This window comes from Formica exsecta, unplaced genomic scaffold, assembly GCF_003651465.1.
Source record: "Formica exsecta isolate Colony F162 unplaced genomic scaffold, ASM365146v1 scaffold138, whole genome shotgun sequence".
Classification (NCBI taxonomy): domain Eukaryota; kingdom Metazoa; phylum Arthropoda; class Insecta; order Hymenoptera; family Formicidae; genus Formica; species Formica exsecta.
The window spans coordinates 141,725-164,029 of record NW_021848711.1 but is presented as its reverse complement, the minus strand read 5'-3'; the positions used below and the strand labels follow the sequence as shown (position 1 = coordinate 164,029).

The window sequence follows — 22,305 nt, the reverse complement described above, 5'->3', positions numbered from 1 at the left end:
GAATAATCATATTGATAGCCAGCGCCTTTTTCTGGCTTATTTCATTGCTACTGTCATCTGTACTCTGGTATGCCGTTGTTCCTCTACAGGAAAATCTCGCATTTGGACTAGTGTTTTCCGTATTGTTCCAGGAGAGCTTCAGGTAATTTTTACACTCCGATGTCTGAGTTAATTCAGTTGTGTATTAAAAATCGTATATTTTGTATGCATATAGAATTTATTATTTGTTTTATATTTTTAAAGATACCTACTTTACTGGGTGCTGCGTAAAGCCGAGAGAGGCTTGGAGAAAGTTACAACAACGCATGTGGCAGATAGCAGACACATATTTGCTTATGTGTGTGGTTTAGGTTTTGGCTTCATGAGCGGTGCCTTTGCTCTAGTTAATGTCCTGGCTGACGCAGTTGGACCTGGTACTATGGGACTCTGGCAAGGCAGTGAATACTTCTTCATTATATCAGCTGCCACCACACTGTGCTTCATTTTGCTACATACATTCTGGGGTGTCATCTTTTTTTCTGCATTGGACAAAAGAAATTGGGGACATATTATCTGGGTAGTTGGAACGCATCTATTTGTCTCATGTATGACCTTGCTCAATCGTTATCAGGCATATGCAGCCAGTCTTTTGTCTGCATACATAGTATTAGTGATAACAACTGCACTCGCATACAAAGCTTCAGGTGGGTGGATTCAAACTTCAATTCTCCATTTCCAAAGAAACTGAGAATTTATAAAAGTTACTTAATAATATATGATTGATTAATAATTCCATCTTTGAGCATTGTAATAAAAAACATTCTCTCCACTTACTAGTCTTATAAGAAAATTGTTCTTTGCTTTATTATATATAATATAAATAAGGATGCGTTTAAAAAATAAGTATACTTTTCAAAAATTATCAAGTCCATGTGATATGAAAAATGTAGATATGAAATATTGTAATTGAATGGTAAATTTTGTAGCGGTGCTAAACACATTCTGTTGAATTCTATAAAGAATACATTTTACACTATAATTACATAACATTTTGAGAACATTTAACTATTTAATATAAAAAAAATTTAATTTAATATAAAAATAAGTATCTTGACACGAAATTTTCGCGATTGTTTTCTCCCTGAAAGGCTTCAACACTGAATAGTTTTGTTAAGCTATTGGTCCATTAAAACATTATAGACAGAAACGGAATAGCATTTTGAAGCATGACATTGAAATATACATTTTTCCTCGTGTGTCTAAAAAGAAAAAAAGGATTAAAATATATGTGTAATTACATGCGTCCGTGTGTGTGTGCGCGCGCCCGCACGTGTATACATCTCTCTCTATAATGTATAATTATCATATTAAATAAGATATATATTTGTGCATCAATTTTCATCTTAAAAATGAATTCCTTGACTAGATTAAACGAAGAAACTATAAGGAGTCAAAGGAATTGTTTATTAATCTATGTATATAAATAAAAAAAAGAAAGCCACCTGATAATTAACTTTAAGATAATTACTGTGACCTATATCTCTTGAGATTTAATTAATTTAATCTTCACTTACCACATTTTGCAACGATTTATTGTCCAATTCACATTATATTTCATATGACAATAAAATAAAAACAATTTTTGTACAATATATCACACAGTTGTGTATATCATTGTTACCTCTTCTAAAGTGCAAGATATTTTTATATAATAATGATAATTACAATAATCATTTCGTTTGTTTAGTTTATTTAGTTATAAATAAATTAAATGACGAATACTTATATATATATATATATATATATATTATACGCATATAGTAATAAATTTATATACATTTGTTTGTTTTGTTACTAATCACTATATCATACATATATGCATGGTGCCATCAAAGCGCAGAAAGGCATGTATTTATGTTCGTACATAAAACCGAAAACGCCTTAGGGCCAATTTCACCAAGCTCGGTTAGATTAACCGACGGTTAAAATTAGCAGGGTGGCCAACACAAAATAGAGGTGAAGGAAAACCAAGCATTCTTATCATTTCAGTTGGAACCCTGCTAATTTTAACCGTCGGTTAATCTAACCGAGCTTGGTGAAATTAGCCCTTATATGAGAATCTCGCCTTTTACTTCAAGAGAGAAGTCCCTTAAGGGTTGCAGCGCAAAAATCAAAATCATCTCGATATGATAGCGCATAAATCGAAGACTTGTCGTGTATAGTTAGTTTAGCCATTTTCGCGATTTTGAATGAGTTATATAAGGATCTCGCCCTTTGCATCAAGAGGGAAGTCCCTTAAGGGTTGCAGCGCAAAAATCAAAATCATCTCGATATGATAGCGCATAAATCGAAGACTTGTCGTGTATAGTTAGTTTAGCCATTTTCGCGATTTTGAATGAGTTATATAAGGATCTCGCCCTTTGCATCAAGAGGGAAGTCCCTTAAGGGTTGCAGCGCAAAAATCAAAATCATCTCGATATGATAGCGCATAAATCGAAGACTTGTCGTGTATAGTTAGTTTAGCCATTTTCGCGATTTTGAATGAGTTATATAAGGATCTCGCCCTTTGCATCAAGAGGGAAGTCCCTTAAGGGTTGCAGCGCAAAAATCAAAATCATCTCGATATGATAGCGCATAAATCGAAGACTTGTCGTGTATAGTTAGTTTAGCCATTTTCGCGATTTTGAATGAGTTATATAAGGATCTCGCCCTTTGCATCAAGAGGGAAGTCCCTTAAGGGTTGCAGCGCAAAAATCAAAATCATCTCGATATGATAGCGCATAAATCGAAGACTTGTCGTGTATAGTTAGTTTAGCCATTTTCGCGATTTTGAATGAGTTATATAAGGATCTCGCCCTTTGCATCAAGAGGGAAGTCCCTTAAGGGTTGCAGCGCAAAAATCAAAATCATCTCGATATGATAGCGCATAAATCGAAGACTTGTCGTGTATAGTTAGTTTAGCCATTTTCGCGATTTTGAATGAGTTATACTACCAAACGATTGTCTTTCAATTAAGACCAATTTGAACAAAATTGGTTGGTAAATAATATATTTGTTCGGCTAACTTTACAGCTTCCAGTTAGGGCCAATTTCACCAAGTCCGGTTAGATTAACCGACGGTTAAAATTAGCAGGGTTCCAACTGAAATGATATGAATGCTTGGTTTTCCTTCACCTCTATTTTCTGTTGGCCACCCTGCTAATTTTAACCGTCGGTTAATCTAACCGGACTTGGTGAAATTGGCCCTTAGGGGTTAGCAGTCTAGTAATATATAAACGTCTATGGTGTATTCAGGTGGGGAATCGGAACGCACCCCTTCATGGAACATACGAAAACAATAATGGCGTATTCTGTGAATATTTCTGTAGAGGCGCCTATTGAGAACCAGATACAGGAAATCAGTTATGATGGCCAAGAAATTTATCAAGCGTATGTAACAGTTTTAGAAATAATAGAGAACGTATTAAACAATATTTGATTAATGCAATTTTAATTAGGTATTAAATGTACATTACAAATACATCTCGTAATTAACCTTAGTTTTGAAAATTGAAAAATTGAATAGAATTATTAAATATTATATTATATATTAAATTTATTAATTATGCTGCAGGCCCCTTACATTGTCGGAGAACTTGGCGAAAATTGCTCAAAAAATTGACTTCAATAAAACAAATGGTGAGGAGATAAAGAAGGAGCAATTAGAAGGTGAAAAAGGCGATGAAGATACAAAAGATTCTACTTCATTTCAATCTTCTTTATGGCCTTGGGATAGTGTTAGAAATAAATTAAGGTTTGTCATATTTTTTTTGTATCTCGAATTCTTCTATTTTATGCAAGTAATGAGTATTCAAATTGACAATTAGATATATAATGATTTACTAAACCTAATAATTGAATTTAACTTTTTTATAGGAATGCCTTGACGGAAGTTTGTGTATTGGCTGATGTACTTGCAATAGCAAAAGAGAAAAATTATATGGTATTGGATCCAGTACCTCAGGAACCAGTTGAAGTAAAGCCTATGATACAAGTATATGCTAGAAAAAAGGCATTGGCAGGAGCAGCATCAGTTCTCATGCTGGGTGCTGAGAGACTGCGAAATTGTCAAGCAGAATTAGCTAGAACGAAATCCACTCCTGACTTTCATATTGAATTATTAAGATTACGACAAAATTGGCGTTTGAAGAAAGTGTCAAACTCTATCATTGGTGATCTTAGTTATCGAACTGGTTAGTATCTATTTTTATATTTGTTATAGATTTAAACATATTTTATATTTTCTTGGAAAAGTGGTTTGTGTAGTTTTAATATTTTTATATGTTTTAAAAACTTGTGCTGTATTTATATTCTAGCTGGCTCGAAATATACACAAATGGGTATGTTTGAAGTCACTAAAGCTGAAGAAGAAGAGAAAAGTAGTAACAGTCCACCAGCATCTCCTAATGCTGGTAATAATATGTCGGGGCAATCTCATATTTCTTCAAATTCAAAAATGTCTGCCTTACGCGTGACCATACCTAGCGAGTTGCAAGGTGTCGCCTATATTGAAGTATTATGTCAGAAAGGTAATGTGACCAAAAGAAGAAAAAAAGATTTGTCTAAAAATATACTATATAAAAAATATATGTATAATGTATATAATATACATGTTAAAAAGTGAGCATGTATACGTTTCTTTAGATCAAGAAGATTTATGCAATGCGAATATAAGTTTGCTTAATAGCAATACTAATAATTCAAACGCCGATATGCATTGGCAGCAGAAATTAGAAGCTGCACAAAATGTTTTATTTTGCAAAGAACTATTTAGTCAATTGGCACGAGAGGCCGTGCACTTACGCGCGCCTATACCTCACATGGTTGTTGGAAATCAGATAATGGCCACAGTATGTATCTTAAAACTAAAGTTAGAGATAATTTTCCATCTTCTTCTTATGTAATGTTCTTTAATTCAAATCGAATAATATATTGTGACATTTACTTAATAAACCATTTTATTTATTATATTATACTAGGTACTTCCTGGAATTCAATTAATAATTGGTCTATGCCATAGCACAGGCAACGATAAGAAACCTACTGCTCCACCGCCGCATAAAACAGATCACGATCATGTGTTGGAACATTCTTTACATCAATTGTTGCGTGAAGTGCATTATAAAAATAGTCAACATCCATTTCCTCATCCTGCCTCAGGTCCACTCGGACCTAGTAAGCGCAGATACTTAGCTGGCCCTACTGCTGCTGATAAATACGAACTTCTAGAAATGACGAAAAGTCAAACGTTACTAGAACAGATTATTCAACAGGCACAACATTTTTTCATGCGTTTGCGCACGGAATACGTATTAGATACGATAGCGAAAGAAGTGAAAGATCCTCTTATTGTTTCACATTGGAACGCATTAAATTCACCGACACAATCTTGTGTAAAAATTAATATTTTGACGCATGGATACGACAGCGTATGTCGGACGACAATGATCGTTCACGTTGGTGAAAAATCATTGAAGTGCGTGTGTCGCGATGGTAGAGTTATGCATATGAGTTATGAACCCCAGGAGTTGAGGGATCTAATTTTTTGTCAGGTAATTTTTCTTTACTTTTTTATTAACAGTCATTTGTAAAATATAAGAGTATAAAGATTTTAAAGTTTTATATAAAATATTTTTTAATTAATAAAATGGTATGATTTTTTTTTATATGCAGATTTATCAACATCAGATAAATGCAGTACAAGCTCTGGCCAAATGCATGGGCTGGCAGTTTTTAGCAAATAGCTCACATCTTGGTCTAGGTTCAGTGGAACCTCTTGGAAATGCTAGTAGTTGTATTCTAGCTTCGCCAATCGGTGACAGGTATTTTCTTATATTTCAATTTATAATATAAAATTTTCTTATGTATTATATTTATTGATTACAAAATTATATTTACAGAATGATAGCTGTACGATGTGAACCACAAATGGGCGTGCAAGTTGCTATTGCTCATTCCCCCCGAAAAGATTTCTTTCCTGGCCAACTTGTTCGAGAAAGAAAATGGGAGAATCTAGGAGGTTCCTTTAAAGAAGTCAGATGGGACAAGATGGAAGGGAAAAATTTCCTCAATAAAATGGAATTACTAATGTCTTCTTTAATGAGCTCTTAAGTGTTGCAAATTACAGTGAAACTTCTATATATTTTTCTTGTGGGACTTAAAGGATTTTTTATACTTTCCCTTTAATTTTCACTTATTTCTACTCACATATTTTAATAATAGAATGCATAGAAAAAAAGTTACATACGTGATTAATTTAGAATAAGGAAAAAAGAGTTGTATAAATTAGAATGCACTTTCCCATATGTTTCTCGTATAAAAATAATGATCCGACAGAGTCGTAAACAATATATAATTATAGATAAGTAAATATAAATTAAGAATTGCTTATAACAATAATGGGGAAACTAGACCCACGGCTGCGCGACAGCCGAACCGCGCAGCCGTAGAAGTCTAGCACGACCGAACAATGCCGAAGATAATCGACGCGACAGGCATTCACTGCTCGCCGCCATTCGGAATTCGGATCCGAGTAAGCGAAGGTGCTACACTACGCGGGTTTTACTTCACTGTTCGATACGCGATTACGTGCGAGTGTAGGTAGAATTGTGCAATTATAGACATTGGTATTGATTCTGTAATTCAAGTGAGAGTAAAAAATGAACGAATTTATTATAAAAAATTTATAATTTCATTGGTCCAAACATAGTAAATTCGCTCATTTTTATAATTTTCACCCTTGAATTACAAAATCGATGCCCTCGTTTTATTTGATTGCTTTGAGTGAGAAGTTATAAATCTAAGTGAAATTATATAATTATAGATCTTGTTGCATTAAAATCATCAGGCGATATGAACTTCGCTTTACACGGATTTAATAAATAGTAAACGTGTGGAAGTATTTTTATTCAAATTTCGTGTGCCTTTTCATTTTGCTGCGCATGCGCATATCGCCAGAATTTCGTCGGCATGACAGATTTCCTAACCTTCAAAAGTGGCATCTTTCTTTTCACACTACCGAGCAACGATTTTTACTTTTCAAATCATTGTTTTTATGTAAAAAGTCATCGATTAAGTGTATTTTTATCAAAATCTAAGTAGAGCGGGTTATTCTAAACATTTACTGGAACAGAAATAAAATTGAAGAGGAAGAAACCTAAACAGGAAAGAAGGAGTCTGAGAAGACATGTTCTAACGTTTAAGAAAAACTTGGTTCATTAACTCCAAATTTGATTTATATTGTTATCCTGATTGGACTGTTTATTCTGTGATAATGGGCTCTGATCATACGAACAGACGATGGAGTAATTTGCGTAAAGTGTTGGAGAGATCTGGTCCGTTTTGTCGACCGGATTTCGAGCCATCTTCTGAGAATCTGCAGATGCTCCTAGAGCGTTGCAAAGTGCTCGTTGTCGGTGCTGGTGGTTTAGGATGCGAGCTATTAAAAAATTTGGCTCTGATGGGATTTAGACATATCCATGTGATTGATATGGATACAATCGAGTTGTCTAACCTCAACCGGTAAGCAAGGTTATGTTACAAGTTACAAGAGATACTCGGAGAGATTTCATTCATAAAAGTACAATATTTCTGTTATACCTGATCTTTTCCGAGTTTTTTCATTTTTATTCTATAAAAGAAATTCTGGCATAAAACCTGTATAAAAAAAAATTATTTATTTATAAACAAATATTTTTTATTTTATAAAGTTTATAAAAAAATAACATATATTGTGCAGACAGTTCTTATTTCGTCACAAAGATATTGGATCTTATAAGGCGGAGGTAGCTGCGAGATTTATCAATGCTAGAGTGCCTGGTTGCAATGTAATTGCACATAATTGTGAGATACAAGCTAAAGATGCAGCGTTTTACCAACAGTTTCATATAATAATCTGTGGATTAGATTCAATTGTCGCAAGAAGATGGCTTAATGGTATGCTAATATCTTTGCTTGTCTATGAAAATGGTACGTTGGAGCACAGTAGTGTTATACCATTGATAGATGGTGGAACTGAAGGTTTTAAAGGAAATGCCCGAGTTATATTGCCTGGTATGAATCCATGTATTGAGTGTACCTTGGATCTCTATCCTCCACAGGTGAGAATATAATCTCCCATACTCTTCGAGATTTAATATTATCAGTAGAGCATTTGTTTGTATCATATATTAGAAACTTGTTTGTGCTTTGCATAGGTCACATATCCTTTATGTACAATAGCCAACACTCCGCGTTTACCAGAGCACTGTGTAGAATATGTAAAAATAATTCAATGGCCAAAAGAGAATCCATTCGATTGCGCGATTGATGGAGACGATCCCCAGCATATAAACTGGATTTACGAAAAGTCGATCGAAAGAGCGACGCAATTTGGCATACAGGGCTTAACATATAGACTTGTACAAGGTATCATTAAGAATATTATACCGGCTGTGGCGTCGACGAACGCCGTTATCGCCGCTATCTGCGCGACAGAAGCATTTAAACTTGCAACCAGTTGTAGCGCATCTTTAAATAATTACATGGTAATTATAATAAGTCAACAATAATCTGTTTTAGAGAAAAATACTAATCTGGTAACAAGAACATTTTTTACGCATTTTTACGTCTCGTGTACAATGTAAATCGTATTATAATTATATCGATAACTATTTTGATGAAATAAACAGTACAAAATGATAAATATCTTACTGTTATGAAGGTACTTAACAATTTGGACGGAGTTTACACGTACACTTATGAAGCAGAGAAAAAGCAAAATTGCCTGGCATGTAGCCAAATACCACGAGAGATTGAAATCAAAGATTCAAGATACAAACTGCAAGACTTGATTGAGCTTCTTTGTGAACGACCAGATTTCCAAATGAAAAATCCCGGGCTTACAGCGATTATAAACGGTAAAAATAAAACTTTGTACATACAAACGGTGTCGAGCATCGAGCAAAAGACTCGCGAGAATCTGTCGAAGACTTTGATCGAGCTAGGTTTAAAAGACGATACTGAAATAAACATCGCCGATATTACAACTCCCAATACAGTTATTCTGAAATTAAAATTTTTACATAATGATAGAATAAGTCGGCAGTAATCACGCTGAAAATTTTGTTTTCAAATATCGCACTTCTTCTCTCATTACTTGTATTTATATTATTTGAATTAATTTTATATATAAAGCAGATTAAAAAATATAAAAATGTAAGAAAATATAATGAAGTCAAAAATCGCTTAAGCACCATTGCACGTGAAAAAATTTTCGTAATCGTAATGGCGTAAGCAAACTAATCACAGTCAAACATTCTTATTATGTTGTAAAAATACTTGATTGTGATTGGTCGATTTGCTTATGGCCTTACGGTTATGACTAATTTTTTCACATGATTGGCCTTTATACATGCGATTACACATTATTCTATATATGTTTATATGAGAAATATCTTGTTACATATGTCAAAATCGTTAAAAGCTACAATTGTGTGTAATTTATTGCACATTATTTCTTAATAATTATTAATGCGATTTTCTGTGATTTTTAAATAATATTGTAATAAAGTATATGATATAAAAAAAATTGATCGGAAATAATAATCAATCTATAAACAAATGTAGAAATATATTTAGTATTTGAACAATAAAAACATGATTATAAACATTATTTTATATTGCTATAACATCCTCATCTTGATTAGAAATTACACAAGAAATATCAATTTGTCACATAAGATATATCAGAAGTGTTTATAGTCTCCAATTGTGTATAATTTATTGTACAACAACATTATTTGTTAATAATGATTTTTTGTAGTTCTCAAATGATATTATAATAAAATATATGATAAAAAAGTTCAGTAGTAGTAGTAGTCAATCTATATATATACATATATAAATGTAGAGAAATATATATATATATATAGTATTTGAACAATTAAGACATGATTGTAAATATCATTCTATATATTTCTGTAATTACATCCTCGTTTTGATAAAAGATCATATATCATAGCAAAATTATTAACAAATAATGATAATCATAAATATAAAATTCAGCTTGCATAATTATAAGTCTCCAGATTAAGATGATATTCTTTCCCTTTTTTCTTTCTACAAATATATATAGTATTTTGTGTATTATATATTTAACTACATTTACAGAGAGAAATGGAGTAATATATAATGAGTCATGAAATATATGTACGTGTCAAAATTTATACTTGTTAGCTTATTATCAAGCATTTTTATAACAATTTTTTTTTCTTTATTTTATATCATTACATTAAATTTTATATTGCATATAAATTTTGTGCACAGCCTTCATTTGCATAATTTTATATTTTTATTTATTTCAATTAGTTTTTTTTAATTGCGATAATTAATCTTTTTTTTCATCTAATTTAAAAATATTAAAAAATTATAAAGAGCCTCCAAATATAATGCCAAAAATTTGATTGTAAACACGATTGTAATTATGGAAAGATATTTAAGCAAATGATGGATAGTGCACAATATGATATTTTGTTATACAAGCACACTCTATAACATTCGACATATGCACAACTTGAGTAGAAAAAATATCTATAACAGATACATTATCTATCCCTCTTATATAAAACTATTATTATACAATATTCATTTGCATTATTTATGGTTTGTGGTGAGTCGGCAAGTTAATATTACTCCCCATATTTTTTTGTAAAGATTATTTTTTTTATCTCGCTCACACAGAAATAAAGTTTCCTTTAATATTATATATATTTCCAGCTTCTACTAATCTAACCAATTTAACCAACTTCTAACAATCTGTACTGCACACACAATCTATAAAATCTGCGCACAGTAGAAATAATTTATATAATTGGTTTTTTTTTGTTGGTAAGGGGTATTTTCGCAACGAAACACTCGGTGAATCATTGGCATTTCATTGTTTATGCAATGTCCCAGAATGGACACTCTCCAATTGTACAATTTGTAGTTAAACCTTATTATAGTAGTTCTCATAGCTGGACACAAAATAAAATTGGCTAATCTAGAACTAGAATTAAGTGAATCGTATTTTGTGCAAATATTCAGATGTTACAGCATATATACTCGCTTACCCATAAAATTAAATTGTGATATTATTTAAAATTTTAAAGTATATATGTATACATATATGTGTGTGTGTGTGTATACATAATATTTTATATACAAAGTGCTATATATAATTAATTTACGTCTATTAAGTACATAGCAATATTTCTTGATGAAAAATAATTCAAAAGTCCTGAACCATTTTTTTTACAATGCTTAAAGAGAAATTATTAAAATCTACCTAATACACACACACAGAGCGTTGTTATTTAAATATACGTGAACCACGCGTCGGATATGTAGCCACGCAAACTACCAACCGCACGGCTCATGGACATATATCCGTTTCCGGAACGGCACTAAGTGTGTGATAAAATGTGAATTTCATTTAATAATTCCTTTTCTCTCTCTCTCTCTCTCCATTAAACATCGCAGAAAAAATGTTTGAGGATTGTCTTTTCGGCTTATTTTTCATCAAAGAATCTCACTATGTACTTGTTGAGCAAGAATTAATTAACACCCTGTATATAAAATGAAGAGATGTATTCTATACAATTTTATAATTTTAGTTATATAGGAAAGCGAAAATATTTCTTAATATATTTTGAGTTTATACAATTCACTTTTTTTAGCTTAGCCAATCCAAATGTTCCACAGAAAACTGTCACACATAATTGTTACATATAAAACGTTAGTTCAAAGTTCGTAATGCATTACAATTGCAAGTAATCGTCATATGAATAATTAACAATCTATAAATAGTAATAATACGATCCATGGTCCACATTAAAAGATACTCTGGTATAACTTAAATGTTGAAAAGTTATCATATAATGTATAATAAAGTTTGATTCTTGGTTCGATTCAGGGCGACAAAACTAGATATTTCCGTCGAATGAAGTATATAGATAGAAAGGTAGAGAGGAAAGGTAAATAGGTAATACGTATCAAATGGCAAAACTTGAGACTTCCATTGGATGAATGAAGTACATAAATAGGAAAATAAAGAGGAAGGAAGAAAGGTAAATAGGTAAGTCATTAGGTGGATACATATCAGACGATTACTGATAGCAAGAGCATAACAATGCAAAACATTGATGCAACTTGCAATTTATCAATGCAATATCTAAACGAAGGTATTATATTAATCGAGTGATTTGTGTTTGAAAGTGTCCAGCCTTTTACTTAGATCACTAAATGAAAAATATTGAAATAGTGCATGATGTCAATATAAGTCATGGTATGTGTTAGAAAATGACAGTGTTAGGCCTTAGCATCAACTTCCATAGCAACATCTACAGCTTTCTCAGCCTTCTTTTTCTTCTTTTTTGCCGACTTCGGATTTGCTGAAGAGTACAAAAGATTCTGAAATTTTTAATTATTATTAATATAACAATAATAATTAGAAAACTGTTATATATTTTCCTTATCATAATGTTCTACCTTCAATTCGGGATCGTCCACAACACAGTCAGATTGATAGATATCGAGATCAAAGGGAATTCCTGTAATTTTATGAGGTCCATTAGGCATCAAAAGTACTGTAAATTTGAATTGTGCAGCATACTCATTTGGTTTTTCATAGAGCACCTAATTAAAAAAAAGTGATATTAGAACTTTCCTCATGCGCAATACTATGATAATTAACAGTCGGACAGTAGACTGTATAATAGCCAATATCGTAGACACCAAGTAAATTTTGACTCATAGCAGATTTTTTTTCTTTTATACATATCACAGAATAAAATTTTATAATATAATATAAAATTTTATAATAGATGTGTTATAATAGATGTGTTTTAATTTTATATATATTCTTGAATTTTATATATATTCTTGAATATATTTTTTTTCTCTTCAAAAAATACTATTTGTACATGATAATTAAAAGAAAAATATGTGCAAAAAAAAAAAAAAACTGATCTTTCTATAAAATGCACATATATATATGAAATATTTGTTTTAATTAGTGCATAATTTTATAAAATATTTTAAAATATGAGTCATGAGTGACCTAGTGTCTGTCAGCATAGGGTTAATAGATTAATACATATAAATGTTCTTACTTGGAATGGCTCAATCAACCTATGGTTTACACATTCAACAACAGCCATTTTCGCTTTCTTCTCATCTTCAAAGGTGCGTAAATTGAATGGCATGAGACCATGCTTGTGGGAGACTTCCGAGTAAAACATGCGAGACGCCTTCAATTTAAGCTGATATGTCTCCTCTGTCTTCTTGTATATTGTGACTCGAGTATCCTGTTCCCTTCCTATCCCTTCACCTGTACTAACCAGTACATCCATTGCATACACCTGAAATTAAATACATATAATAATTTTAAAAAATTACTTAAGAAAATATTCTAGATTTCTTATATGCTTTTTTTTTTTTAATAAGATACACATAACTTTCAACTTGTTTTTCAAGAATAAATACAAGTAATGATTACAAGGCCAACACACGAGTTGTTGGGTACTGGTGTATGTGTGACAAAGTATCAATAAAGTATATTTTTTATTATTAATATTTAATATTCAAAATCTCTTGCAGTCTCGAGACAAGTATTATAGAAAATATACTGTATTTTTTTGCATTTACACTAGTAGTCAAATTTGTTTGATATCATTGTTCATATTTTTATTATTTTACAAATGATTAACTACCAACTTTAATTATGTATAACTTAAATGTTGTTCCAAGCGCATAATTTTTACCTCGTGAGTTTCAAGTGTATACTTTTCATGTTCTTTCTTTTGTGCATCATTCGGATTCTGAATTATCGTTTTCTCTCCATCAATCTTAAATTGTTTTAACTGATGACTTAACATGCCCTCAATCGGTTTACATTTATAAGCATCACATATTTTCTCTACTGTGCCTGTTATTGTGTATGTCTGAAATATATAATAATATATCAAAATTTGTTTATAATTTAATTTGACACATTTTAATTTTAAAATAGATGAAGAAGCAATATAGTACACACAAGTCGGTTCTCAATCCTACCTCTGTACCTGGCTTCAACAGCCTTAATGCAGCTTGAGAAGCAAAATGTGCAGCTAAAACTACATCTGCTTTTCGGCCTGTAACTTTCTTCTCTGGTGAAGAATTTATGACAATGGTGTGTGCCACTACAGCTATAAAACCATCGACATGTGCTCCCAGATCACTAGAATCATATAATTTATATATATTTTATGTGACATGTTAAATGTTTTCAGTAACGTATAATATTATTTATACTATTAAATTTTGTTAGTATTACACAATCTATAAAAAAGCAAGTTTTTTTTTAGAAATAAACTTACACTTTAACCATATCCTCATCCTTGAGAATAAGATCAGGTTCACTAGCAATGGGTGAAAAGTGACAAATGCAATTATTGACTGATATGCATGTTGGAAAAGCAATCCCCTTTTTAAGTTCTTTCTCTTTTTTAAAAACTTTGTTAGTTTCTTCTGTAAGTAGTTTGTCACCAAACTCACATATTTCTCTTACAGAAGCTCCAGCAACGCATTTGTCTAAAACTTGCTTTAATATCCCTGTAAAATATATATATCACAAGCATATATATTATGATATAATTATGAAAAAAATTACATGTCAAAGTTATATATCAATAAAACTTTTGGAAGAATTTTTTTTTGCAAATAAAATTTGTTTATTGCAAATTAAATTGTACATAATATATAATATTATCTATCATTCATTGAATATACTATAAAATTGATATATAAACTATATTCCGATATTCACTGCCAGTATTGAAATTCAAAATACAGCCATAGGATAGAATCTGTTAGTCATAATTCAAATAGTATATATATGTGTGTGTGTGTGTGTGTGTGTGTGTGTGTGTGTGTGTGTGTGTGTGTGTGTGTGATGCGCGCGCGCGCGCACACACACACACACATACACACATAAATCTTATAATTTTATATGAACTCATAAGACAATAAACAGATACATTATATGCTATTATCTTAGAAAATCATGTAAATTCGCTATTAAGCCAGAAAGATAAGTGTATTGCAGTTATATACAGCTTATATTTAGTGCGAGATAATTAAAACGAATCAAGAGCGTGCAAACGGCATGAATGTACGATCGCGGCTGAAATTGTATGAATGATAGACGATCGCGAATAAACAAAATTCGTTCGTTGAGCAAGCACGCATTTGATAGATCGAGAAAGCGCTATTGGATCATATTGGAGAATGCTTAGAGAAGACTTAAAGGTCTAGCACATGGCTGCGGAATAGCCCGGCATTGGCGCGCCGAATTCCATATGGCAACAATAAGAAGAATACGCGCGTGCGATGCGCGTTTACGGCCGCAGGAATTTTGCCCGAGTACTATGGAAGCGTTCCCTTACGATTTACGATCTCGCCAGCCATTTTATACTTGGTGACAACCAAGTCCTCGGCGATGGTCTTTTCAGTTTCTTCTTTGTCCGCCATGTCTTCGGCACACTATATCGAAATCACGTGACTCCAGCACAGACCAGCACCTCCTCCTCCTCCTCCTATAACTCCTTTCGTCTCGGTCCTCGATCACAAACACCGCGAATCGACACCATAGACATATAAGACACATAGATGGGAGTCTCTTCTTCTGATTGCGAGTCCGGCATGCTGGCAAACGTTTCGAATTGGAGGGACAAATCTCGCGCATGCGCAACGTGCAAGCGCTAGTAGACGCTGTAAATACTTCAGTCACGTATTTATTCCGTTGCAATAAGGAATATTAAAAATTAAACATAAAATTTATGTATGTAAATAATCTTTTTGTTGCCTTTCTAATTTATAAAATAATTTGTAAATAGAAAAAATACGTGACGCTGGCACTCTCTATTTACAGATAAATCTCTGACGTAACTTTACTGACAAATTATAGACTGCGCACTGCGTTCGGTTGGCAACAGCCAACCAAATAACATCGAACAATGTCAAATTTGACAACTGAACACAGAAATTTTTTAATTCCTTCCATTATTTTCCGTCTCATTTTATAAAGGATGTATATCCATTTGTATGATTATCATTATCGCTGTTTCTCGTGTGTCATAACAGTGATAATAGTCAATAACTCCGGAATAATTTCTTAACGATGCATCGACATAACCTCATCAACAATTGTCAAACTATAAAGGGAGCGAAAATTTACGAAAAAATTCGTATGTGTCGCAAATAGAGACGATTGGAAAAGTTTCTTTCTCATCGATGCCCATATGGATGTGCAAACGGATATCAATTCACTGCGACCGCAAATGGCATTACGAAATGTGAACTCTGGCAACATATTCAATACACCTTTGACATCATTCGCAGGTATATATAATCAAATAAGTACGTTATAAATGCATCCACAATTTATGATAAATTATCGTTATATCTTGTCTGAATTTATTTATGAAAATTAAATTTAATATATTTTAATTTTTCAGAGATGTGGTATCAAATATTTCTATGGGCCCTATTCTCTTCAATATTTGTGCACACAATCGCTGGCGCGATTTGTTTTGCTACTTTGCGACAGCACAAATACGGCAAGTATGTAAGTTTTAAATGTTATTTATATGGGAGTTAAACACAATTCATGATCAATTATATATACAGATTTTTTCCGCTGCTTATCATAATAATGGGTGTATTGCTACCATTGACATCGGGTGTTGTTAGTTCGGCGGCAGTTGCATTTGTGTACAGAGCGTCCGGTTATCAAATGCCTCCTTTGTATGCATTGTTTTGGGGTATTGGACAGACCGTGGTTCCAGTATGTGTTGGATTCACACGAATCTTAGCGACTTTGTAACCCAATGTTACAAGAACTACATTTGTGATATTTATCTGTATATACAAGAACGATGATCAAGTGTCTTCTAAGTTATATATATATACAAAATTATGTACATACATATGTATAGGTAAGTTTATCAATGTATATCTAGTTACCTTCGCATCCATTATCGAACTGATTGTAAAAAATGATAAAAAATGAAGTTTTATTGAAAGATAAATATTAGGAGGATTTTGTAATGAAAAACAAATGCATTTATCGTCCATCATAGTGAAAGCGTCATGGTATCAATAAATTAGTTCTCATGGTTATTTATTTATTTTTTTTTTGTGTAACAGATTGATCTTTTTAAATTGTCAATAATATATGTTCTCTATATTTTATAAAATACAATGCGCTAATTATGTTATACAAATATTAGTATAAGGTGAGTAAATCTAAATTATTTTACATTATTTATATCATACAATTGACCATAAAATCCCTTTCAAGACTTGTCTGCTTTCACATGTTGCTTGAAATCATTGGCGATATTTTTTATATCTGTTAACCCTTCTTCCAAGGCTCTAGAGGCCTCCATCTTTATGTTTTCGTCAGAAGTGCTTAGTAAGTTGAGCACCAAATCTGTGTGGAAAAAAAAACAATATTTTTTGGTTAGTTTCACACTATAAAGAAAAAGATCTTTTTTTTTTTTATTATTTCATAGATTATTACATACCATGGTATTTGGAAAGAATCGATATCGTATCAGGCTCTAATTGCTTTTGGAGGAATGCGAGAACAGTTGTTACATGTCTGCCAGACATGTGTAAGGCATTTTGCGTGGCAACAGTGAAAAGCACACTAGTAACTAGATGCAATGCCAATGCGGGATCTTGTGTAGCATTCAATTCCTCCAACAGAGCTTCTCTGTGAGTGTGCACCTGCCGTCGCTCCTTCTTTTTATCATACTTCTTCAGAACCAAACAGCAAGATGCCATTGCTCCATCAACAGTATTCAAAAAATCCTCCACCGAATCTCCCATTACTGTTTTGTGGGTAGCGGTCAATGGTTCTTTAACATCTGCAGGTAGTTCGAGCAACAATCTTTGCCTCATCTCTGTCGTAAGATTCTCTGCCACTTGTAGCATATTCTGTTGAGCAGCCAATTTAAATATACTTGTTACAAAATCGAGACCTAGCGACTTGAGCAGATATTTGTTCAGCGGGGCTTGATCTGCTTTGTTTAAATGTTTGATGCCCTTGTCGAATATTCGAATATTCGTTATTAGAATATTTAGGCGCTCGCTAATTTCGTTTAGATTCGTGGTCTTGTTGGATTGAGCCAATTGCTCTGCTAATGATAAAGCGGATTTATTCAATTTCGGTTGCAGGTTGTGCGCTAATTCGTCCGCCAAATCTTCAATTATGGATATGTTCTCATCTTTCATAATTTCCGCTTTTATTCCTTCCAAGGATATTAATGTAATCTCGCCTTTTTCGACTGATGTCTGTCTCGTCTCATCTTCATCGGAATCATTTTCTTGTGCTCTTCCTTGAAGATACTTCTTCTTTGTAGACTTTGTCTTGGTTTCCCTGCCTTGGCTACCGCCACCCGCTTTACCAAGAACTGCTTTTTTTCTTCGTTCCTCCTTTTTATTCGTTTTACTCTCGATTATTAGATCCACAGACTTTGATTTCAATTTATTTTCAATAATACATTGAACCCATTTTCCATTAGCTACTACTTCTCGAGCCTTCTGTTCTGCTATTGCTTCAAAGGATTTGGTTAAAGTTTGTAAGAAGGCATCAGAAACTGCAACTGTTTTTGCAAATATATGCACATTGACCTTTGTCTTCTTTGTAAATAATTTGAGAAGAATTTCCGCATCCTCGTCACTAAATACAGACGGTAAAAGAGGATAAAGATCAAGGAAAGATCCGGTCGCAATGATTTCTTCAATATTAGCGTCAACTTGATCCATTACCACTGTTCCCACAGCTACTGATTTTAAATAGATCATAGTCTCGTTTGGAAAATGACGCTTTATATAACCTGATGGGTCCGATATCCCCAGTCTTGTGAGCGCGTCATATTCTGAAAGATAAAAGTACATTAGATTGATTGATATTTAGGAATTTCCTACAAAAAATTGTTCTAAATTATATATACCTAAATATCCATTCTGCTTATAAAAGTTTTCAACCCACTCATTCTGACTTTTAGAATATATAGTAGGTATGTAAATGCTATTTCCACTCTGTTTCCCAGTTACAACTCCAGGCACCTGTTTTACTTCTTGCAAACCATCCAGAATTGCTATAATATAATAAGATAAATAGAAAATGTAAATATTATAAAAATGAATGCTAAGTAATAGATCTAAACAAAGATAGATTGATTTGTTCCAATCAATATAATTGATATATTAAACATATAATATTTAACAAAATAGAAACAAAATTACTTAATTATGTGAAAAAGTAAGGAAGTTATTATCTTTTTATAATGTCAATATGTTACATTTTTGCACTTACAGAAAAATATCCTTTCTGGAACACTACATTGGCCTAATATTGCAGATAGTGGTGTAGGCTTTGTCACAGCAGACAAAGCACCTCTAATTTTTGCTCTATTTTTAGCTACAAAGCTTTCAGTATAAAAGATCTTAGGATCTTGGTAATCTTGCGTGGCATGTATTATCTTTCCCAGTTCTTTTTCGATAACTGATTGTAAGAATTCGGCAGGTAAATTATAAGTAAGTGTCAATTCGGCCACATTGATACAACCGTGTTGTATGAGCTTATCATTTATTTCTTCTGCAATTTTATTTATATAACTCCTATCGATGAGTTGTCCCAATATTACTTTTAGCCCTTTATTGTGCTTTTCAATTTCTGTTACTACTTTGGTTACTTGTGATAAATTAACATTAAGAATTTGTGCTAGGTCGACTAAACTAACTTTTCCACCATGAATATACAATTCATCCTTGATTTCTTTTCCAAGATACTGGGGAGTTACGTATTCTTTGCCATCATTAGTAAATATAATATCGAGAAGCTTGTTTTCTACCAATGTTGTTATAATCTCTATACAATTTCGTTCAGAAAGTCTGTAATATAAGTTTAATTACGTTAGATTGCTGTAAAACATGACAAATATTATCTCAACATATGTAATGAATTTAATTGAAAATTCTCAAGTTTTTTTTAGTGTTGCAACATCAAAAACTGATATAAAAGAAACAATAAATAAATTTTAATTTAAACATATTCTTATTTATGTAATAAATTATAATAAAATTAATCTTCTTTAAAATTCATATTCAATAAAAATAAATTTATCAATATATTACTATCAACATTCCATATGTTTAAATTTGATCAGAGATTTCTCATGAACTATTACAATACAAAATTATACGCAAAAAATGAATCGAATAACAAAAATGTATTTGTAATTTTAATATAATTTATTCGCACACTTTACTATTATTTACAATTATTTTACAGTTATCAGAGATTACTACGAGAACGAAATTATGTTGTGATCCACATTGTGGAGATTAAAGTTGTCTCATACTTTTGTAAAGTTGAGCTGAGCTGTGCCTTCTGGAAATCAGCGGCCAGCCTCTTAATTTCTTCCCAATCCACGCTGGACATTTTTCTTTTTATATCATTTAACTTATCACTCTTTAAAATTGAGGAAAGGTGTGACTGATACACTCTGGAAACTGCCAAGTTATCAAGTTGCCAAATTTAACCTCACATATAGTATAGAGTATTGCTGAGGTACCCTACTAGCATGCCCTATTGGAAAGAGGTCTGTAATGCTTACTGAAGATAAAAAGGATCGTTGAATTGATGAATCATTTCATGAGTTATGCCATTAATTTACAGAACCTCTTTTGCTGAAAAATATTTTTTGATATATATTTTTAATTCAATGAATTTATATTCCTCGTTAATAAATTGTTCATAAATTGAACATTTCAATGTTTTTTTTTTTTTTTTCGGTATTATGACAAGTGATCCGATGTTGGTAAAACAATAAAACAATATTAGTTGTATCAGGTTTCGTAGAGTTTAATTATAGATGTCATTACTTTGACATTAAAGCAGCACTTCTTTTTTAAAAAGGCAGTTTGAAATTCTTTTGAATTCCGATTTTGTTCAGGTAAGCACACAACTTTACGCACTGACAAAGGGAAAGTTTTTTGAACGCTACCTACTTTGAAAAGTTAGTTCGGAAATCACTAAATACAGTTGCAACTCTGTGCTAGACAAATAAAAGGTCTTATACATGCACTGCTCCACTTTGATTCCGGCTTTTTTCCGAAGAAGACGCAGACACACGTGTATGACATCCCGGTATCGAATTAAAGTGAGATTGAGCAGAAGACATCGTGTTAATTAAATACGAAGAAAGAAAAAGCTTTTTGATCGTCGATCAACAGTAACGCGAACTCGTGGAAAGATACGTAAAACGAATTCTGGCAGATACGAGACAAAAATGCAGGCATTGACTAAGCTGTTCGACGACGAGCCGCTCGATCATTCGGATGCATCATCAATGTTAAGACTCGATGAAAAATCAATACACGCTGAACCAAATGTGACAGAAATGAGCCAATCTTCGGAAACAGAAGAGCAAGCATCGACTACAAAGAAATCTGCGAAGAATTGGCCGATTCACTCTATGATGAAAGACGCTTTTAATCATTTTAGTTATTATTTTGATTATCTTTGTTATAAAATTCAAGAGATCATTTACTACTATATCATGCTGCTTTTAATATGCTGTGACGATACATTGGTATTTAACGAGGATGAAGATTACGAGAATCATGAAACAGAAAACGTGGATGATTTGGAGAAGATCTTTGATGAACGAGAGAACAAGGAAGGACAAGCGACGTTGTGCGAAACCAAATTTTCGAATTCGGCTGAGAATCTCTTTTCGAGACGAAACTCATCGTCAGATGAGTCGGACTTTCTCATGGTATCTCTATCCGATGTAGAAGATTTTGCGAATTAGCATCAGATGCTATAAAACTGCGACGACGAAGCATCTTAGCATCAAGTGCGATGGTGGCGAAGCAAGAACCGGCAAAAACCGTAAGAATCATAGGAAATCCATGGAATATCCGAGAAGATAGCAAGTATTCTTTTAAAAATAAAAATAAATAATTTTCATAAATTTTAGACTAGATTTTTTTACGCTTATATCGCGCATATATATAAGTGTAAGCGACAATTCCCCCACGTGTTCGACACATGTTTGTAAATATTTTTATAGGATTACTCAAATTCTTTCTCTTATGTACATATATTTTACAATGTTTTTTATATTGATTTAGATTTTTAGATCAAAGCCGGATTGAAAGATCTTGGATAATTTCAATAAGAAATAATCTCCCTATTCCAATGTATATATA

At 32.3% G+C, this 22,305-nt stretch overlaps 6 protein-coding genes across 7 annotated transcripts in view; 4 read left to right on the top strand and 2 right to left on the bottom strand.

Annotated features, from left to right (window-relative positions):
* LOC115246057 (gamma-secretase subunit Aph-1) overlaps window positions 1-1,631 on the top strand; it is a 5,937-nt gene extending 4,306 nt beyond the window's left edge. The window contains exons 2-3 of the mRNA XM_029824643.1: window positions 1-142; window positions 244-1,631. The exon at window positions 1-142 is cut by the window's left edge and continues 16 nt beyond it. Coding sequence (XP_029680503.1) covers window positions 1-142; window positions 244-727 — 626 coding nt within the window. The 3' untranslated portion in view covers window positions 728-1,631. The remainder of the gene's footprint in view (window positions 143-243) is intronic.
* A 1,623-nt stretch (window positions 1,632-3,254) lies between these two features.
* On the top strand, window positions 3,255-6,249 carry LOC115245968 (mediator of RNA polymerase II transcription subunit 17). Its single transcript, XM_029824503.1, has 8 exons — window positions 3,255-3,408; window positions 3,593-3,772; window positions 3,895-4,211; window positions 4,335-4,547; window positions 4,663-4,868; window positions 4,998-5,570; window positions 5,692-5,840; window positions 5,919-6,249. Exons 1-8 carry the CDS (start codon window positions 3,299-3,301, stop codon window positions 6,127-6,129), a joined length of 1,959 nt encoding a protein of 652 aa, XP_029680363.1. The 5' UTR covers window positions 3,255-3,298; the 3' UTR covers window positions 6,130-6,249.
* Window positions 6,250-6,849: 600 nt separating this feature from the next.
* LOC115245969 (nedd8-activating enzyme E1 catalytic subunit) lies at window positions 6,850-14,177 on the top strand. Of its 2 annotated transcripts, XM_029824506.1 has the most exons (5): window positions 6,854-7,539; window positions 7,757-8,117; window positions 8,214-8,543; window positions 8,720-8,915; window positions 14,048-14,177. In XM_029824506.1, the coding sequence occupies exons 1-5, from the start codon at window positions 7,292-7,294 to the stop codon at window positions 14,062-14,064; spliced, it is 1,152 nt and encodes a 383-aa protein (XP_029680366.1). In that variant the 5' UTR covers window positions 6,854-7,291; the 3' UTR covers window positions 14,065-14,177. The 2 variants fall into 2 exon arrangements, with proteins under 2 accessions (XP_029680365.1, XP_029680366.1); XM_029824505.1 differs by lacking the exon at window positions 14,048-14,177 and having other exon boundaries at window positions 6,850-7,539; window positions 8,720-10,259.
* On the bottom strand, window positions 10,920-15,618 carry LOC115245970 (proliferation-associated protein 2G4). The gene is made up of 7 exons (XM_029824507.1): window positions 15,462-15,618; window positions 14,394-14,628; window positions 14,092-14,254; window positions 13,800-13,979; window positions 13,149-13,397; window positions 12,526-12,672; window positions 10,920-12,447 (listed from the first exon to the last, which is right to left on the bottom strand). The coding sequence occupies exons 1-7, from the start codon at window positions 15,544-15,546 to the stop codon at window positions 12,346-12,348; spliced, it is 1,161 nt and encodes a 386-aa protein (XP_029680367.1). The 5' UTR covers window positions 15,547-15,618; the 3' UTR covers window positions 10,920-12,345.
* A 329-nt stretch (window positions 15,619-15,947) lies between these two features.
* LOC115246032 (transmembrane protein 170A) lies at window positions 15,948-17,191 on the top strand. Its single transcript, XM_029824611.1, has 3 exons — window positions 15,948-16,416; window positions 16,533-16,638; window positions 16,705-17,191. The coding sequence occupies exons 1-3, from the start codon at window positions 16,317-16,319 to the stop codon at window positions 16,898-16,900; spliced, it is 402 nt and encodes a 133-aa protein (XP_029680471.1). The 5' UTR covers window positions 15,948-16,316; the 3' UTR covers window positions 16,901-17,191.
* Window positions 17,188-20,696, bottom strand: LOC115246031 (E3 UFM1-protein ligase 1 homolog). The gene is made up of 5 exons (XM_029824609.1): window positions 20,451-20,696; window positions 19,403-19,980; window positions 19,038-19,184; window positions 17,604-18,962; window positions 17,188-17,509 (listed from the first exon to the last, which is right to left on the bottom strand). The coding sequence occupies exons 1-5, from the start codon at window positions 20,528-20,530 to the stop codon at window positions 17,373-17,375; spliced, it is 2,301 nt and encodes a 766-aa protein (XP_029680469.1). The 5' UTR covers window positions 20,531-20,696; the 3' UTR covers window positions 17,188-17,372.
* Between the last annotated feature and the right edge of the window lie 1,609 nt (window positions 20,697-22,305).

What these genes read in the sequence shown, in the direction of transcription:
- LOC115245969 (XM_029824505.1), top strand. Translation starts at nt 7,292, where the DNA reads ATGGGCTCTGATCATACGAACAGACGATGGAGTAATTTGCGTAAAGTG. An exon ending in TGGATCTCTATCCTCCACAG is followed by an intron (nt 8,118 to 8,213) that starts GTGAGAATATAA and finishes TGCTTTGCATAG; the next exon opens with GTCACATATCCTTTATGTAC. An exon ending in CATCTTTAAATAATTACATG is followed by an intron (nt 8,544 to 8,719) that starts GTAATTATAATA and finishes ACTGTTATGAAG; the next exon opens with GTACTTAACAATTTGGACGG.
- LOC115246032 (XM_029824611.1), top strand. Translation starts at nt 16,317, where the DNA reads ATGGATGTGCAAACGGATATCAATTCACTGCGACCGCAAATGGCATTA. An exon ending in ACCTTTGACATCATTCGCAG is followed by an intron (nt 16,417 to 16,532) that starts GTATATATAATC and finishes TTAATTTTTCAG; the next exon opens with AGATGTGGTATCAAATATTT. An exon ending in CGACAGCACAAATACGGCAA is followed by an intron (nt 16,639 to 16,704) that starts GTATGTAAGTTT and finishes TTATATATACAG; the next exon opens with ATTTTTTCCGCTGCTTATCA.
- LOC115245968 (XM_029824503.1), top strand. Translation starts at nt 3,299, where the DNA reads ATGGAACATACGAAAACAATAATGGCGTATTCTGTGAATATTTCTGTA. An exon ending in AGTGTTAGAAATAAATTAAG is followed by an intron (nt 3,773 to 3,894) that starts GTTTGTCATATT and finishes ACTTTTTTATAG; the next exon opens with GAATGCCTTGACGGAAGTTT. An exon ending in GAAATCAGATAATGGCCACA is followed by an intron (nt 4,869 to 4,997) that starts GTATGTATCTTA and finishes ATATTATACTAG; the next exon opens with GTACTTCCTGGAATTCAATT.
- LOC115245970 (XM_029824507.1), bottom strand. Translation starts at nt 15,546, where the DNA reads ATGGCGGACAAAGAAGAAACTGAAAAGACCATCGCCGAGGACTTGGTT. An exon ending in GGCTGGCGAGATCGTAAATC is followed by an intron (nt 14,629 to 15,461) that starts GTAAGGGAACGC and finishes TATATTTTACAG; the next exon opens with GGATATTAAAGCAAGTTTTA. An exon ending in GATGAGGATATGGTTAAAGT is followed by an intron (nt 14,255 to 14,393) that starts GTAAGTTTATTT and finishes ATATGATTCTAG; the next exon opens with TGATCTGGGAGCACATGTCG.
- LOC115246031 (XM_029824609.1), bottom strand. Translation starts at nt 20,530, where the DNA reads ATGTCCAGCGTGGATTGGGAAGAAATTAAGAGGCTGGCCGCTGATTTC. An exon ending in TAAGCAGAATGGATATTTAG is followed by an intron (nt 18,963 to 19,037) that starts GTATATATAATT and finishes TTTATCTTTCAG; the next exon opens with AATATGACGCGCTCACAAGA. An exon ending in GATTCTTTCCAAATACCATG is followed by an intron (nt 17,510 to 17,603) that starts GTATGTAATAAT and finishes TTTTCCACACAG; the next exon opens with ATTTGGTGCTCAACTTACTA.